General features: G+C 40.3%; 1 protein-coding gene across 4 annotated transcripts in view; it reads right to left on the reverse strand.

Moving 5' to 3' along the window:
- glra4a (glycine receptor, alpha 4a) overlaps positions 1-17,857 on the reverse strand; it is a 78,407-nt gene that overhangs the window by 23,375 nt on the left and 37,175 nt on the right. For all 4 annotated transcript variants that reach the window (XM_049586642.1, XM_049586644.1, XM_049586640.1 and 1 more), the window contains exons 2-4: positions 9,422-9,552; positions 5,571-5,638; positions 1,934-2,157 (exon numbers count right to left, since the gene is read on the reverse strand). In XM_049586642.1, coding sequence (XP_049442599.1) covers positions 1,934-2,157; positions 5,571-5,638; positions 9,422-9,552 — 423 coding nt within the window. The remainder of the gene's footprint in view (positions 1-1,933; positions 2,158-5,570; positions 5,639-9,421; positions 9,553-17,857) is intronic.

The following is a 17,857-nucleotide window of genomic DNA, read 5'->3' on the forward strand; positions in this document are numbered from 1 at the left end:
GTCTCCCATATATGAAATGGATTCTTAGGTTTAAATATTTTACTGCAAACATTGTTAAATTGATACATATTGTTATACACCCTATACCTAAAAAAGAACCAAAATATAGCCTGGCCGTATAGGAGTTAAGACATATAAACTCATGTAGATTAAGAACACAAGCTCTGACAGCTTTGAAACTTCACATAATTGTGGTCAGGAAGTTGCTTCACCTACTAGAAAAACCTGGATGTGAATATCTTGATGGGTGTAACATATAGAGACCCATGAACACTTGCCTAAAATAAGCAGAAATGCAAAAAAAGAATATCTATGCAGAATGTTCTCATTTACTTTGTAGTTGCTTGGCCAGGGATTGTCATAGAAACACATATCATGGCTTGTTGGAAAGGTGGGGCTGTGCTGAATCCAGCGGTACCAAATATGTGAATATAACATGCATAGTCAGTGTGTTATATCACTAAATGTATGAAGTGTCCCAAATGAAGGAAAGTGAAACATTGACATAATCAAGTCTCCAAAGCCCATTATCAATGGTGAGAAGAATGTTGACCAATTCAGTGTTACTGCAAACTAAGTAAGTCACTTGAGGTTAGTGCTGCCTATATGTATGATGCATTTCATAAATGGTAGGTTCATATGACACCTTTTCCTATATAGTTCCTATGGAAACAAAGATTGAAATTGAAGGGAGACAAGAAGGCGACAAGGAGACAGGATTGTAGTTTGGCTTTGATGATGCTTTTAATAAAACTATAAATAAAACACTCTGAGGAGGAATGACCCCTCTCCTCACACTAAACTCCCCATATGGAAAAGAAATAGAAAAAACTTATAAGAAGTTCCATCACCTTCAGTTTATGTTTTATGTATTGTGCATCATATAAGGCTTATATGATTTACTCTTGAAAGTGGCCACTTTTGCATTTTTTTCATACAAGGTTTTTTAGGTTTGGGGTGTATAACAATATGTATCAATTTAACAATGTTTGCAGTAAAATATTTAAACCTAAGAATCCATTTCATATATGGGAGACCTTAGAGATGAGGAAAAACATTGTTAGGTTTTGTTCTACCCCCGGTAGGGGTATCTCAAATTTTTGGGGGCATTGTCACTAGCCTATTTGGAAAGAGGCCTAATTGAGAATATCCAAGCAGAATATGCTGTTTGCATGACCTGCTCCAAATTCAGAACATTGTCATATTCGGAATAACAGTGGAATATCAGTGTTCAAGTAAATGTAGTCGATGTGTTGCATTTGCTTTCAGCCCTGAAATGTGATGACTTGGTTGCTGATGAAGGGCTGGTGCCGAAATGTCAGATGTGGTGATACGATTAAAACCAAAAGAAGCAGTTTTCTTTTGTATTTACGAATCAGTTGCTGATCTAAAATTTTGCACACTTTTAGTCCACATCTCGATTTAGTTACATTTCCAAGATGAATCAGTTTAAAGTTGTAAAGTGGGAAATCATGTGACACACAAGCAGGGATTTAAAGATGTCTCTTCCTATATTATTCTTTAATAAGACACCTGCAAAATTCCAATCCAGTGTAGAGTGTCATGAAACAAACAGGCTTCGAAGTTGCACACTTGCCACTTGACATTTCCATGCATTTTTTTCCAAGTCTGCACCCATTTACTATTTCTGGTGACTTGCGGTGCGCCTAAGTGGGTGTAAAGGTGCAGTCGGGTGTGTGTGTGATTGGCAATTCAATTCGAATTGCTACAATTGTGGTCAAGAGGTCATGTATGAGTGGGATTTGTTTGCCACCTGCCTGCCTGCACTAGTGTTCTTCACTTTATTTATCAGAAATGTGCCTAAACAGAACACTCCATAATCAGTCAAACTTCCTGAAGTCATTCTCCATCTGGCTGTAACGGTATTCAACGGCTCTGATCTTTAAGTTTTAGGAATATCATCTAGACTCACCTGATGCTGTACAGAACGCTGCCATCTTGAAAAATCCGTAGCAGCTTGTTATCAGTGGTGACCTCGTGGAAGTTAGCTCCTTTCTCGTTTGCAAAGAATAAATCAGGTTTCCAGATAGAGTCCAACATGGACGGATCCAGATCGAGGGAGTCGTCTGGGTATTCGCTGTATGCCAGGCGAGGGTCGTTCCATTTTTGCCGTAGAAATACATTGAGCCTGTAGTCCTGTGGAAGAAGGCAGGGCAGTTAATGGAAAATATATCATTGGTGAAGGTTGCAGTACAGAATGGAGAGTTTAGAAGTGGATCGCTCTGCAGTAGTGATGTGAGAAGTTTCTGGGAATGTTCTGTTACCACTCTAACTGATAATAAATTTAAGATGAACAAAGCTGTTGTATGAAAGATGAAACCATGATGAAACTTTCACCTTTCTTGGTTTGAACATCACTTTAAAGTCTAAATTTACAAAATATATTTTTTCTTTTGATCCACATGACAAAGACGTAAACTATGATATACACGTGTCCATTGTGCTTCACCTCCTTGTTGACAAGTACATTTTAATTGCGCAGCATCATGAGGGGTGCACTGGTCACAATGAACATTTGTTGTAGGAGGATTTGAAACAGCCAAATGGTTTCACTGTAAGTAGGAAAAAGTCGAAAAAGTAGTACAAAAAGTAGAAAGGAAGGCATTTTGTCAGACTGTGACTGTAGACAGACTGTACCTTTTAAAGTACTTCTGTAAATAAAAACTCTGTCTAATAGGGTCAGGCAATATGATGGTGTATACTGTGTGATGGTAGAAATGTGTCCATAGATAGAGATTTGGCAAGACTGTTTCTACCGCAAGAACTATTTGGGACATGCTATGTAGCAAATCAGGGCTGGATTCTTGTGTAATTTTTTTGATCTCACAAATCCAGTTGCCTCACAAGATAACATAATTTTGAAAGACAAGGAGAAGGAGAGTGAAGTTGTTAATACAGAAACCTGTGACACTTGAAATTATCATTCTAAGGAGCCTTATAGCTTCCATTGTGAGAAAGTTTTTGTTGTACCATTATGAGTCATTTCTTTTTAACTCAAGTGCTGTCTCACGTGAAGCAGTTTTTATATATATATATATATATATATATATATATGAAGTTCAAAACAAAAGAAGAACATAATCAAATCTGGTAAAGTACAGTATGGTTATTTTAAACCATTTCCTAATTGAATTTACAGAACATTTACAGTATCATGATAAGGGCTGGGTATTGGTACTTGTTACCTTTTTTAAGCTATCTATTGAAATAACCAAGTACCAAGCGATATCTAAACTTCTCCAGTCAAACAAAGCCTTCATTATATCCTTTGTGCACTGGGGGTCTGATCCCAGACTGTCCTGACACCAAACATTCTGTTGTAGCTATCTCCAGAAACACTCTCCTCGACGGACAGTCAGTACAACGTCTACCTGGTTAGCACAAGCTAAGACAACAACAGCAGCTAACACCCAACACAAAGCCATTCAATGCTCCCAACAAGCTTACACCAACACCAAAACGGCTTAACCCTGTTGTTAAATGCATTAATAACCATTAGGTAACGTTAGCCATGTGATGCTAACAGTTAGCCCTGTCATTGCAGCTGTACAGACTCTCACAACTGTCACTTGCGGAGAGCTCACACTCCCGCAGCAACAGCCACAACTCATACAGTCTGTGGTGTGGTGAAGTTGAGTATGGTGTATTGGAAGAGTTGGCAGTTCAACATAATGAAATGCCACCAAAACGTTCCAAAGTATGACTGTACTACAAACCTCTCCATTCATATTATGGGCATCGAATGAAGCACTTGTACTGGTATTGGTATCACATTAAGGGAACTGGCATTGGTACTGGTATCATAATTTATTAAACAATACCTGGCCCTACTGGGCTTATATACCATTACTGTTATTTAAAATTACATACACCATAACATAGGGCTGCCCTCTAATAGTCGACCAAACGTTAGTCAACCAGAAAGGTCATTAATCACCAAGATTTCATTGGTCACTTAGTCGCAGAAAAAATCAGCAAAAAAAGAAAAAGGTGATACCCTATTAGGAGCTGTGCCTTATCAAAATAAATTAAAACTTATATGACTGGACCATGTGGGGGTTTAATTTGAAAGGACAGAGACAGGAAGTGGCCGCACTCAGTCACATTAATTTCCAGGGCTGGTACCTGCGGTTATTCCACAGGCTAGTTAATAACATGTCGGGCAGGAAATCCAAAGTGTGGGATCATTTTGAGAAGGTGAAGGACGAACCCAAGGTGATATGTAAACTCATCTTCATTGGTCGACTACAAACATGACGTATCATCTGAAACATGGAAGTAGCTACATGCCCATTAGCCGCCAGCGTCATTACCAGGCGGCTCACTCAGTGTGTGACGTGCACTTGTAGATAAAATCTAGGCCTATATTAATGAAGGTTCATTAGTACGGTTTTGTATTTCTCTGTCATGTAGCACAGTGTTAACAATGTTACTGATACTATTCTTTCTCACACCTTCAACTCAAACCATTGTGTTGCCCCGCCCAAATTATATCATTCAATAATTAAATTAATATCGTAAACATGCAAACGGCTAGTCGACTAATGGTCCTAAATGACGACTATTGGTGGACTAGGAAAATTCTTAGTCAGGGGCAGCCCTACTGTAATAAAAAATTTTGGCTACTGTAGTGTTTACCATTTATATATCTCCCAGTCATAATGACTGGTGCAAGCACTGGAGTTATTACAGATGATCCATCTTTGTTATGTAACTTCAGTGGTTCAGGATAATGAAGGCATCACTCTTGTTGAAATGCCCCTGCCTCGCCATATTCATCAGATTTTCCAAAAAGTGACTGATTGAATGAGACGGTGTACTGTTTGTTCAACCGTCGCAGCCATGTGCTGCTGGTGAGCAGAGGGTTGGCAATGCAAGCCATGCCAAGGACAAGAACCGAACACAATCACTCCTGCCTGCAGCCAGCATACATGAGTAATTAAATTAGAATTCTAATCTGAGCAATTAATTCAGAATTCATCTTTGGGCACTGCACATTGTTCTTTTCTTGCCTGTTCACTTCATTTATCAGAATAAAAAGCATGCTCCACCAGCACATACAATGACATCATTACTGTTGTCGTTCTGTGGGTTGACCTGACTGGAGGTCTGACCCTCTGGGGCTCCCTTGCACACACCTTTAAACAGTTCACTGCTGTATTGTGCTGACCCAGCAGCTATAACACTGTAAATGCAGACTTGAGGACAGCTATTTCTCCCTGAACCCCTTGTCCTCTCTCCCATACCTCTTTTCATCCATTTTCTCAATTTTTCATTTTAATTGCAGAGTGGACAGTTCATTATCAGCATGTCAGTGACCCATTGGTCTCTGAAGGTTGCACTGTTATGCTCCACGAAACACAGAAATGAGGGAACGGCTTCAGCACTGAGTGGATTAGCAAAGAAGTTGGTGGGAAAGAGGATGGAGTGTTTCAAGATTTCTATATATAAGTAATGGGAGTGATGAAGCTAAATATAAACCATATCATTACAGGATTTTAAACACATTTGCCTTTTGAAAATATGTGAAACATCCAACGTCTTCTTACCATTGTAGTTTCCGTGATGGACCCGAAGCTGTTGATGAAAATATTACAGGTGACATTCACAGGTGGGCCTGAGGAAAGAAAGAAAAAACTCAATTTACACATCTTTCGCCTTAGATGGGATTCATGACATGACAAAAAAATACCCATTGTATTGTATGTCTCCTGTTGTGTGTTAAAATATACAGCAGCTTCTTCATTAATTTTCATCCCCATAGTTATTTGGACTGAAAGTGTTGCTACAAAGCAAGTCGTGCCAGCTCCAGTTCTGCTGCTGAAGAGCCTGCTTTTTAAAGGCACTAGGAAAAAAGTATTTTTTTAGGCCTGTCACTTCAAGTGTAATTACAGCCCCCCCCCCACCAAAAAAAAAAATCTCATTTACTGAAACCAACCTCAGAAACGTTTGAAGACAAACTTCTTGGGAAATGATAGATAACATTGGGATTGTAAAACTAAGAGCAAGGAAGGTCACAGAGATGCGTCTGCCCACGTTTTAGTGTCTAAGAAACAAAACATCGTAAGTGTGCAACCCTGACTTTTAAAATTACCTTTATATGTAAGTACTTACTGTAAGATACAACACCTTGGCTGTGTTTTATCAACATAATGAGGAAGACAAATATGCTGATTTTCACTTACAACACATTTAATTGTTTTCCCTACAAACCTCTGGAAGTGTCTCTTGGAATATAACATCCTGTCATTAGCACCTTCAGCGCAGCTAATGCTTTTTATAGCTCTCTTTAGATACTCAAAGCAGTTGGTAAAGGTGAGGGAAAGTTGTGTTCTTGGTTTGAGAATTAAAAAGCCAACAGTGACTTTAAGTACAACATAAGATATATTAGCATTTAACCAAAACTCATCTCAACCAAAATGCTTTTGTTGCCTAAACACGCAGATGATCAAACTGTGAGGTGTGTCTCCTCAGGGGGGCACAAGAGGAGATGTGAGGAAAAGATGCTGCGTCAAGTAAAAGGGACAGGTGCATGCTGGTATTCTACAAACAACAGGAAGGTAGTTGTTGTTGTTGTTGTGGTTTGGCTCATTGATTTTGCCTGCTTATCACCATGGTCAGCAGTCGGAGCAGCAGCAGCTGTGGCACACAGCTCATGGAGGCAATTAAGCTGCTTTAAAACCTTGAATGTCTGATTGCTTGATGTCAGTTTGCATGAAAACACCTACTTGGACTCATAACTGTCAGATCTAAACATGCAGACATGATACACGTAATTATAGATTCAGCACACTCAAGAGGATGTCATTATCCATCTAACATAAACGTAGTATAGTAGTATATAGTTAGTCAAGAATAATTTGGTAACACTTTACTTGGCGGTATCTACATAAGAGTGACATGACACTGTCATAACTATGACATGACACGGTCATGAACTTGTCATAAACATAATGTACATGTCATAAATGTTTATGACTGCTGTCATTAAGTGTCATTCATTTTTTGTAATGACAAGTTGACATTGTTTGGGTTGTCTTGATTATGACAACTTGACATTAATTAAAGTGACATTACCAGAAGTTGTCTTTGTCATGACAAGTTGACATTAAATTTGTTTGGGATGTCCTTATAATGACAACTTGACATTAACGCAAAGACATCTTCTGGCAATGGCAATGTCACTTTGATTAATGTCAAGTTGTCATAATCAAGACAACCCAAACAATGTCAACTTGTCATTACAAAAACCGAATGACACTTATGACTGCTGTCATAAACGTTTACGACATGTACATAATGTTCATGACAGGTTCATGACCGCTGCTGGAAAAACATGGCTGAGGTTAGGTGAAAATAACAGATGTTGGCCAGTTTTTTTCTCTGGGGACAAAATTAAAAAAAAAAAAAAAGGGGTAATGAATTGCAGTATATCGCAATATAATTTATCGCAATACTCAGCATATCGCAACATGTTTATAATCATAATAATATTGTGTCGTGACTTGGGTATCATGATAACATCGTACCATGGATCCTCTACTGATCCCACCCCTAATGAATATTAGATGAATATTATTGCAATTTTAACTTCATTTTTAAAACAACCATACAGGCTAGGTAGGGCTTCCGCAGGAGGATGACCAGTTTGGAACCAAAACAGTGTGTTGCACTGGCTTTTATCCCCGAAATGTGCAAAGACTTAGTTGCTCTGCTAAACTTTTGCACATCTTTAGTCCACACCTTGATTTGGTTACATTACCGAGATGAATCAATTTTAAAATTGTAAAATGGGAACTTATGTGGCACGTAAGCAAACACTTAAAAGACATTGTCTCTTCCTATGTCATGTTTTATCTATATGTATATTTATCTGTGACTTACAAGTACGAACCAGTCTAAATATATATGGATAACGGTCATTTATATTATATACTAAGACAGGTTTTGTAAGATAGATAGATGTCTGTTTCATTTCATTCTGACTTATGGAGAAGGGGTGGGATTTAATAAGTTTATACTTCTACCCACTCCTTTTTGGATGTGTAAATCAATGTAAGGATACACTGACAATTGCTTTTCATTATTTCTGTCTGTCTTCTTGTTTAAATATCATTGTAGAGTGTCATGAAACTAACCAACACAGTCTCCAGAATAAATTTGGCACTGTACGTTCCTGCAAACCACCGATGTGTTACATTTGTACATTTCAGACATAGCAGATATGTTGAAACTTTATGTTTCAGTTTTCAATGTTATGTTGAGACAAAGCTGTGGTAGGTTTAGTTACTTAGTACTAGTACTTTAGTTCACTTGGCTGGGGTTAGACAAACATGTTTTGACCCAAAATACCCGGCTTGGTTGCTACAAACATGACTGGAAATGTCTGAAACGCTCATTAAAATATACTTACTTTTGTTGGTCTTGAATGGTAAATCTGCACTTGTGTAGCGTCTTTCTAGTCGTCCGACCACTCAAAGCGCTTTTTACACGACGGATCACATTCATCCATTCACACACACAGTCATACACTGGTGGCTGAAGCTACCATACAGAGTGTCACCTGCTACTTGGTTTTTAACACACTCACACAACAGCCACTGGGAGCAATTTGGATACTTCAACAGAGGAGCCAGGGATTGAACCGCTGATCTTCTGATTAGTGGATGATCCGCTCTACCTCTGAGCCACAGCAACCCCGAACTGTGGTTGGGTGCTTTCTGCTTCTTGGCAACTGTTGTGGTGATGACTAGGTGTCCTGCCATCCACCATCCCCTGTTCCTCATGATGAGAAACTTGACTCATATACATGTAATCTGAACTACAACACACTACAATGCCAACATTTTATTCTGGTGACTGGGCTGCTGTTTAACGGCTTAGACCTAACTAAACACAGGACTACCCTCCCTTTACGTGCATGTGGTATAAAAAAGAAGCACCTCCTGTGGGAAAAAAAACATTACCAGTAAACAGGCTGCAATTATGTTTTCCTCAAAACGTAATAGTGGAGAGATGGTTTCACTGTTTGTGCTGCATGGTGAAATATTACATTATAATAGTCTCTAGATTAAGTCTACAACAAAATAGTTGGCCTTCCCCATGAAGGGTTAATTAGATGTTGGGTTGAACTACAGTGCTGTGTGAACAGGGTGAAAAGGCGGACAAGCTGATGCAATATTTATGTACTGAAAGCTGTAAAATCTCAGAATCACATCATAGTTTCTGACAGAGCAGCATACAGCACATACACATGAGAACGGTCAGCTGTTTAGCTTTCACAGCACAGATCCTCTCCTCTTTGTGTGTGTGTATGTGTGTTTTTCGAGTGCTTGTGCTTTCTACTGGATTTTCTTGAGGGCTACTGTGATGGTCTGCCTTGCCTTGGCACATACCGTACCTTTGAAGTTGGGTCTGATGCGGGCATCATATCCTGATGTTTTCCCCATGAGCTTGTCCAGGAAGTCAGAAGGCGACAGCTGTGGTCCTGCCCTGCTGGGGGGCTTTATCTCCTCCTTACAGGAGCTCAGTCTGACATCATCCAGGGAGGGAGACAGAGAGGAGGAACAAATATGAAGAGAAAGAAAGGAGAGAAGATTTGAGAAAACAGCAGAGGAGGGAGTGTGTGTATGTACGAGACGTATCAGTGGGGGGTGGGGGGTGGTAAAAAAATAATGAGAATCCAACAGAATGAGAAGCCAACAGCTATCACCAAGTCAGTCATCAGCAAAAAATACCCAGCGGTGGATGGGGAAATGAGTGTGAAAAATGACGATGGATGGCTTGCCTCAGCTGGCAACTAAAAGCTTATCTATTTCACATCATGTCTGAGACTTATTGTAGTTGTTAGGCCCTAACTACAGAGAAGAAAAACAGAAGCCGAGGTAAACTTGTCCCTCTCCTGTGCTTCCCACAGCTCGTGGCTTAGCAGGGGTAAGGCTTGACAGATTGATGGCTCAATTGTAATGCTATGAATGTCACACCGGGGAGAGGAAGGAGTTGATACAAGCTCCAGTGAGGCTCAGGCAGCCACTGACAGGAATAACCAACAGGCTGGAGTGAAAGTGAAGATGGGGGGGGGGGGGGACAGAGGAAATCTCAAAACCAAAGAAAGACAGAGGGAATAAGGAAACAAGGAAAACGCTCTTTAAGGTTCATAATGGATTTGATTCCTTGCTGGCCCCTGCTGCAACACAGCTGATCGCACCCCATGCTTTGGATACGATTGTTAACAGTTCACGATCTGTCATGATCTAAAACTCTGGAGTACAGATGGCTGGTTCAATCCCCTCCAAAGCACTGCTTTGCTGATGCCCTGTGTTCTCGGGAGTGTGTGCAGCCAGTCACTGATCCACCAATCTTACGGACTCTTAGCTGTATTTAAAGCCACATAAACTGCATCATCAGGGGCTGCAGGATCGAGGACTTTTTGGGAAGTCGAGAGGAAAGTTGAGCTGATCCTGAGAGATCTTCCACTGTTAATTGTGAAGGCAACAATTAGGAATTGTTGGCTCAAGTATTAGTATTAGTATTTTTCCACTGAATATCTAGCAACAGTACATTAAAGATGGTATACTTTCAAAAGACAATTTCAGCCATTAGATCGCTCACAAACACACCTACATTTGAGGTGTCCTTGCTCACCCATCATCGTGTGCAAGTGCTTCATAGTCTCAGATGGAAACCAGCATGCTGTCAATTCCTCAGTGGTCTAAATCGACAGTGAGTGAGTGCAGCCGTCTGCGTAAATCAATCAAGGCATAACTAAAAGTAAAGTGAGGGGTTTTTTTGGCGTACATATACAGTGGGACAGTCAATAGAGTACAATCCTCTGCTAAACAAGTACATCTTGTCAGCATGACAAGATGCTTGTTGCATCCAATTTGTCAAAGTAGCTTTATCTTGTTTTTTAGCTCTCCGCTGCAAAAAACATACAATACATACATGACTTATGTTGATTACAAAAGGGATTCATATGAATGTTTTCTGATCTGCCAACACAACTGTTGAAGTCTGGTTTGGTTTAGACATAAAAACTACTTGGTTAATATTAGTAACAGATCATGGTTGTGGTTAAAAGGACAATTTTTCATTGTTGTTACAAAACAAGATGCAGTCTCTTCTGTCTTTGCTTCCAAACACCCACTGGGACTTCCTCCCTGTGACACTACACGCGCCTTTGCTACTAAACTAGACATAAAGTCATAATTCACACGACCACAAGAGCTCCCTGTCAGCAGGGTGGGAGCCACGGTTTAGAAATAAGCGAGGTCCAGATTTCTACTTTTAATGGAGCTTATTTACTGCATTTCTGAGCAAGCAATATTTTTCTGAAAATCTAGCATGAGTAATACAATGAACAAACAAACAAAAACTCATCCAGCGTCCGCTATTTCTAAACTTCTTTTTGATGTTTCAAAAGAAACATCTATATACATGCCTGATTTGTTTTCGAGATGACAAGTATTTCGAAATGCAGGTATTTGAAGGTACAAAAATGGGGCTTCTACTCGATCAGCCAAAACATTTGAAGCACTTCACTTATCCAAACACCATGACAAACACTGCAAGGGAAAGACTGCAATGCATCAACCTGGCCTCTAAATTCCCCAGATCCCAATCTGATGGAGCATCTGTGGGGCGTGCCAGTGCCCCACCTTACAACCGACAGGTCTCAAAGGATACACCACCAATGCCCCAGTGCCAGACTCCAAAGCACCCCCCTAGAGGTGTCCATGCCTTGACATGTCAGAGCCAAGTCCGACCCAAAAAGGCCCCACTGTGGATTGGGGTACCTCTGGGGTACTGGCACGTCCCACGAATGCTCAATCAGATTGGGATCTGGGGAATTTGGAGGCCAGGTTGACCTGTTGAGCTCTCTGTCATGTTCTTCTGGCCACTCCTGACCAGTTTTTGCAGTGAGGCATGGCACATTGCTCTGCTTGGGGGGTCACTGCCATCAAGATGCATTGATACCATTGGGTGGGGGATGCACTAGGTCCACAGTGGTGTTTGGATGGGTGCTGCGTGTCAAGTGGTATACATTTGAATGCCAGGAGCCAAAAGTTTCCCAGCAGAACATTGCATTGTAACAAGATGATCAATGTTATTCACTTCACCTGCCAATGGTTTTACTGTTTTGGCTGATCGGTGTATACATTTCCAACTCCTGCATATCTCTGTTTTCTATGTATGTATTTTACCCTTTGTTAGCACCTTATTATGAAAACCAGGTGTAATCTCACACACACCCTTTAAGATAACAGAATGCTTAAAATTAGAACACATGATAGCTGCCAAATAAAATGAATAAACCTGTAGAGCCTACTTGGTATTTTGTATCTGATTGTTCTCCAACATTCTTTATCATTCTTAAATGGCAGCACAACAAATGTTGAAGATGACTAATTTTCACTCCTACAACCTAAAAAATAGGCAAAAAATGTCTTTACTATTTTTAAGTTACATAAGATTTGGCATAAACACCAATATTAATCTTGAGACTTATTTTTTTATATTATGCTGGAGAAGAGTTTTGTTTGTTGGGCTGATGGGCTGCTAACACATGTTCTAGATAAATCACCACTGTTATCAGTTTTACTCCTTTTACTGTTACTCATGTGTAAGTTATGATTCACTTTGCCGATTTGAATAATTTCTTTCAGTTCTACATAAGATGCTTCACTGACAATGTGGTTTGTTCACTTTTCTTTAAATATAAAGGCCCAGACACATCAAACAAACCTCAGAGAACTAGCAGTGACAAAGGCCCACTGCTGCGTCGCCTCACGTTGCTGTGTCTCCGCCAAAAAGTTGCATATGAACACATTGCAAAGACAACAGCCAACGGTCAACCAGCATGTACGTGCCAGCATTAGAGATAATAATTATCCACATCAGCAGATGGACAGTCTGAGATCGTCATTCAAAAAGGGAAGCTGGAAGAACGTCTTGACGCCAGCAAGCCAGTTAGCGGATCAACAACACAGTCCAACTGTGAAAGAACAGGACATATTTACCGTGCACCAGTGAACAGTGACACAAACCATCAAGAAGCATTTCTGCTGAAGAGCTCCCTGTCGATTTTAGCTCTTTGTTTACTTTCCTCATTTCCATTTTTTGCTTCTCGTGCGCTTAGCTGAACTGCAAATTAGAGTGATTTCATTCACTGATGAGTTCTGCCAACGCCGCTTCAACACGATGAATCGGCCAAAAAAAAACAATGGGTGCCAATGAAGGGCAACAGTGCCAGAGACATTGCACCAACTAGGGTGACAGATGCTAACCAACAGCCAACTGTTGTCTTGGTGTGTCAGAGCCTTAAGAGACTGCCTCACTGTTCATATGCACATCAGCATGTACTGCAATAAGTGAACATATCACCATTAATGTCACTGCAACATTTAGTGGTGGCTCTGCAAGTTTCAAGCTATTGTATTTCGTTTAGTACAAAGCTAGGCCTATACACCTACTGTTATAAGGTTAATACCTCAGCAACCAACTCTTTGCTACAGAGTTAACACATCATGATTGTTTCTGTGGCTTTCTTGGTCTTTAAATGAGCTTCTCATGAAGAAGTAACAAACTGTGTATCACGGCTGAGCTAACAACCGTGCACGCAGTCACCAGTGAAGCTCTGCCGCTACTGATTCATTCATTGATTTGTTGATCTTTCACTGGTGGTACTTGGTTCCTTCCTGGTAGGGACAATGTAAATAGTGTGACAGCAATTATTCTTGTGTGAATCCACTCTTTGTTATTTCTGTGCTAATTAATCTTTGCAGTACCTCTAACCCTTCAGTATCTCATCTTTTACACATTGTAATCAACATTAAATATATTGTGTTTAATCTGATCGAGTTTTCAAACTTACAACCTTTAACTGGAAGCATCGTTTGCTGCATGGCTGACATCTACCATATTAGCATGTTAACATACACACAGCTATCATGGTAACTTTCCAAATTACATTTCTAATCATCCAGTAGTTTTCCCTAGAGTCGCATTACTCGTAGTCTCCTGTTATGGCTAAAAATAACACAAGCACCCGGCACCTTTTGTTGATTTTCCCAGTGGAGCTGTGCACATATCTCCAGTCTTTCTTACAGTACAAAGCTCAACTCTCACTGGTCCCCCGACTCCACTCCACTGCTTCTGGCTAAAGTCCACTCTGTAGTGTTGCTGATTTTACAGTATACTGGTGCCCCTTTCATCTCTCCCTCACACACCCGGTCATGAACACACTCACAAACACACACACACAGGTACACAGGGAGACGGACTGATGGGCTGACTCTTAATGCTCGCAGAAAGCCATGATAACGAACTGTCTGTCTCGGGTTGTGCTTGTTTTACGGATCCAAACAAAACAATAAAACATCCCGTTTGGTCTCGAGTGTGATTTTTCTCAGACATGTGGTCACAAGCTTTCAGAGACAAATGATTGTGACAGTGAACTCTGTAGTTTTCAAGAACAGTAGAGGAATGAGTCCTGAACACAGCTGCATGTTCAAGCAGAGATTTGTGAATGCATTTTGAAGCAGGCGGCAGATGACTACTGAGGGAGGTTTGCCATTACATGACATTTCTGGTGTGAAAATCATAAAGTGAGGTCACCACAGTCAAAGAACTCGGTAAATGCAGGTCATAAGACAGCTCTCCTTTCTTTAAAGTACATTCATGAGTCAGTTGTTAAAGTCAAAACTATTAACCAACACAAACACTTCCCCAGCTAATTTCAATTATATGCAGCCTGGATCTGTGGAGCTCAGTGTGAGAGCCAGTTGTTGATGCTAATAAACACTGATGAAACAACAGTATGAGATTCCTCAGCTGTAAAAATGTCCTGTTATGAAGGCTCCTGATACTGATTGAACACAGTGGTCTGCATACAGTATGCATTTACATACGATTCGATGTTGTCTTAAAATGTATTAAAGGAACAGTGGTGTATAGGATTTAATGGCATCTAGCAGCGAGGACTGCAGATTGCAACAAGGTGAAACATCTCCCATGTGCCAAGCGTGAACTCCTGCTTAGGATTCCTTCTGTTTTCTTTGTTAAGAACAAATGGACCACATTAAAAATGGTGAAAAAAAGCAGTTTCAGCTTAAAAATCAGCCTCTTTCTCCAACGCTGTTTGGCTTTTTGGAGACTGGCCGCTAGCCCAGTGCCTACTAATGTGTGCTCAGCTTTTATCGCTGATACCTTGAGATCCAGATGTTCAGGAAGATTTTTAGAGGAGTCAAATTATCTGCAGAGGTCTCTTCCTCTCCCAAATGAATGGTTCTGGTGATTTAAGCTGATGAAAACACTGAATAAAATAGTTTCACATTAAAAATTGGCTCACTGTAAAGGGGTTACTGAGTGCTGAGGCAGACATGAAATTGCGAATGACGCCATCTAGAGCCAGTGTTTGGTTTGTCTCTTCTGGGCTACTGTAGAAACATGGCGGTGCAACATGGATTCTGTGGATAAGGACCGCTTTCCAGTGTAGATATAAACTGCTCATTCTAAGGTGACAAAACACAGCGCTAAATACAAGTGTACACAGCCACCAAGATGCAGTGTGATCCAATCTCTCAAGCCACTTGTAAAGGAGGTTTGGGATGCATTGGACCACATATCTTTTGTAGTATAAATGCCAACACAATTTGGAGTGTCCCTGATAAGGACTACGTCACCACTGCAGGACTTGGTGGTGCTTTTGACAGTGCACTAATGCTCTATAACTGATCCATTTCATATTGAGTTGCATGAGGTGTTGACTGACCATCCACTGTTGTTCCCTATGGAAGTAGACGTGTTGAATTCTGCTGACAGCGATATATCTTCAGCTGTACTGACACAACTGTTGACGTGAGTTGCAAGCATGCTACAGAGCAGCTAGCAAAAGTGTGGATGTAATAACTGCATTAGGCAAGTAATGTAATCTGAACACAAGTGGTGTGAACAGCTATGTGTCTTGGCTGTCCACTTGTGTTCAAACCACTGAAACGCATGTTAATAGTAGGTCTCAACAGGCTCTCATACACTGATGAAACAGCCATCTGGAGCAGTTTGGGGTTCAGTAGCCAAAGGATACTTCGACATGTGGACTGGAGGAGCTGGGGATCAAACTGCCAGTCTTCCCATCCTTTACCCACCTTATCTTGCATATCTTTTTTGCGTGGTTCTGGGTAGAATAGTGATGGGAAAAGCTTTATTTTAATTAATTATTTGGAAGCCCAAAGACACAAATTCATCAAATACAGGAGCAACTGGCTTTAATTCTTACACATCTTCAGGTATGCATATCAAAGGTTTTGTGGGTTAAAAATTCAACATTTCTTATGAACTTTAGGAACAACAGCAAAAAGCTGTTTTTTTTTGTTTTTTTTTTGTGCACAGGGACTATTTTTCTCACATAATGATATTCACACATAATCATAGTTTTAGTGAACTCTTTGTGCTCAGGTCTACAGCTGAACTTCTCACCCTGAGCTGTGGGGGGAGCTTTGGATTTCTGCTTTCCCTCGGGCTACATCATTTCTCTATGAGCCCTCATGCATTTCTAATTGGACTCTTCACTATTGTGTATGGTGTCATCAGTGCTTCAACACTGGCTATCTTGTATCAGGGAGAGGGTGAGAGGAGAAACAGCCAAAATGAATTTTGATCTTTTAAGTTTTTTGGCACAAACCCATCTCTTTGAAAAAATTGCATCTGGAGTAATGACTCTTGAGGTAGCACTTAAAAAGCAAACAAAAAACTGGACACCCTCCAAAAAAAAATATGTCCTCATGAATTATAGTGCATCACTTTTGTAGGTATAAGTACGAGCAGTGAATAGAAATAGTAAACATACTGTAAATCTTATGCAATGGTCTTTAGATGTTAGGTCCTTTTGAGGTTAATGTACTGTACAACAGTCAATCTTAAAATTAAATCTGCAGTTTCTAGTCACTATAAAACTACAAGTGTGACTGCAAGTGTCTCCTCAGAACCCTTCAAAGCTAAATTATGTGGTTCTTTGTCTGAGTGATTCAATTATTAAGATGCTCTTTGCTGACATTTAATGAGCCTGACCTTTTGCTTCCCCCTACGTCCCTTTCATTTGAGCATCCGTGCCAGACTGCTGTCGAGAATACGTAACAACCCTTTCTTCCCTTCCACTCCACAGCAAGTTTGGGCTGTCACTTTCTTGTTAGTAAGTGACTTTATTTTGCTTTGACAGCAGAGCTGAATCAAAGCTGAAACGCGGTTGTATATACACACTTCTGAATACTAGAAAAACAGAGGTGGTGATACAAATGTAGAATTCAAACAGCTGCTCAGACATGATTTAGTCTTTGAAATTTCAGTATGCCAGTCAGTACTACTGTACGTCTTTTCCCTCTCTGAGGAGAAGCCCAAATAGATATTGAAAACATGGATTTATTCTTGGCATCCTTTGCAGACCTGCACAGTAATCACACAGACTTAAAGATTCAGTACTTCTATTCTGGGTGGAGTTTGCATGGTGGTTGTTCATCATCCTGTGCTCACAGAAACTGAAACTAGTGCAGCTATGAGAGGAAAGCACTGTTATGACAAACCTGTCAAGACTGTGCTGTCAGCAGATCAACCACGGGAAGCCACTGAATGAGCAACTCATCTGAGGAGCTACTCTGCATTTCATTACCGTTCCACTCCACCTGGCTTCAAGCAACATATTTCAGTCAGCCATTAATTTTAATCAAAGTATGTGTACACATGACCAACGGTTCAGGTAAACAGCATGTACTTATTTTCTGCAAACATGGATACATGAATCCATGTTGGCCATGGTTGCCTTTTTTCAATCTTTCAAAGAAAA

Source organism: Epinephelus fuscoguttatus, linkage group LG9 (genome assembly GCF_011397635.1).
Source record: "Epinephelus fuscoguttatus linkage group LG9, E.fuscoguttatus.final_Chr_v1".
Lineage (NCBI taxonomy): Eukaryota > Metazoa > Chordata > Actinopteri > Perciformes > Serranidae > Epinephelus > Epinephelus fuscoguttatus.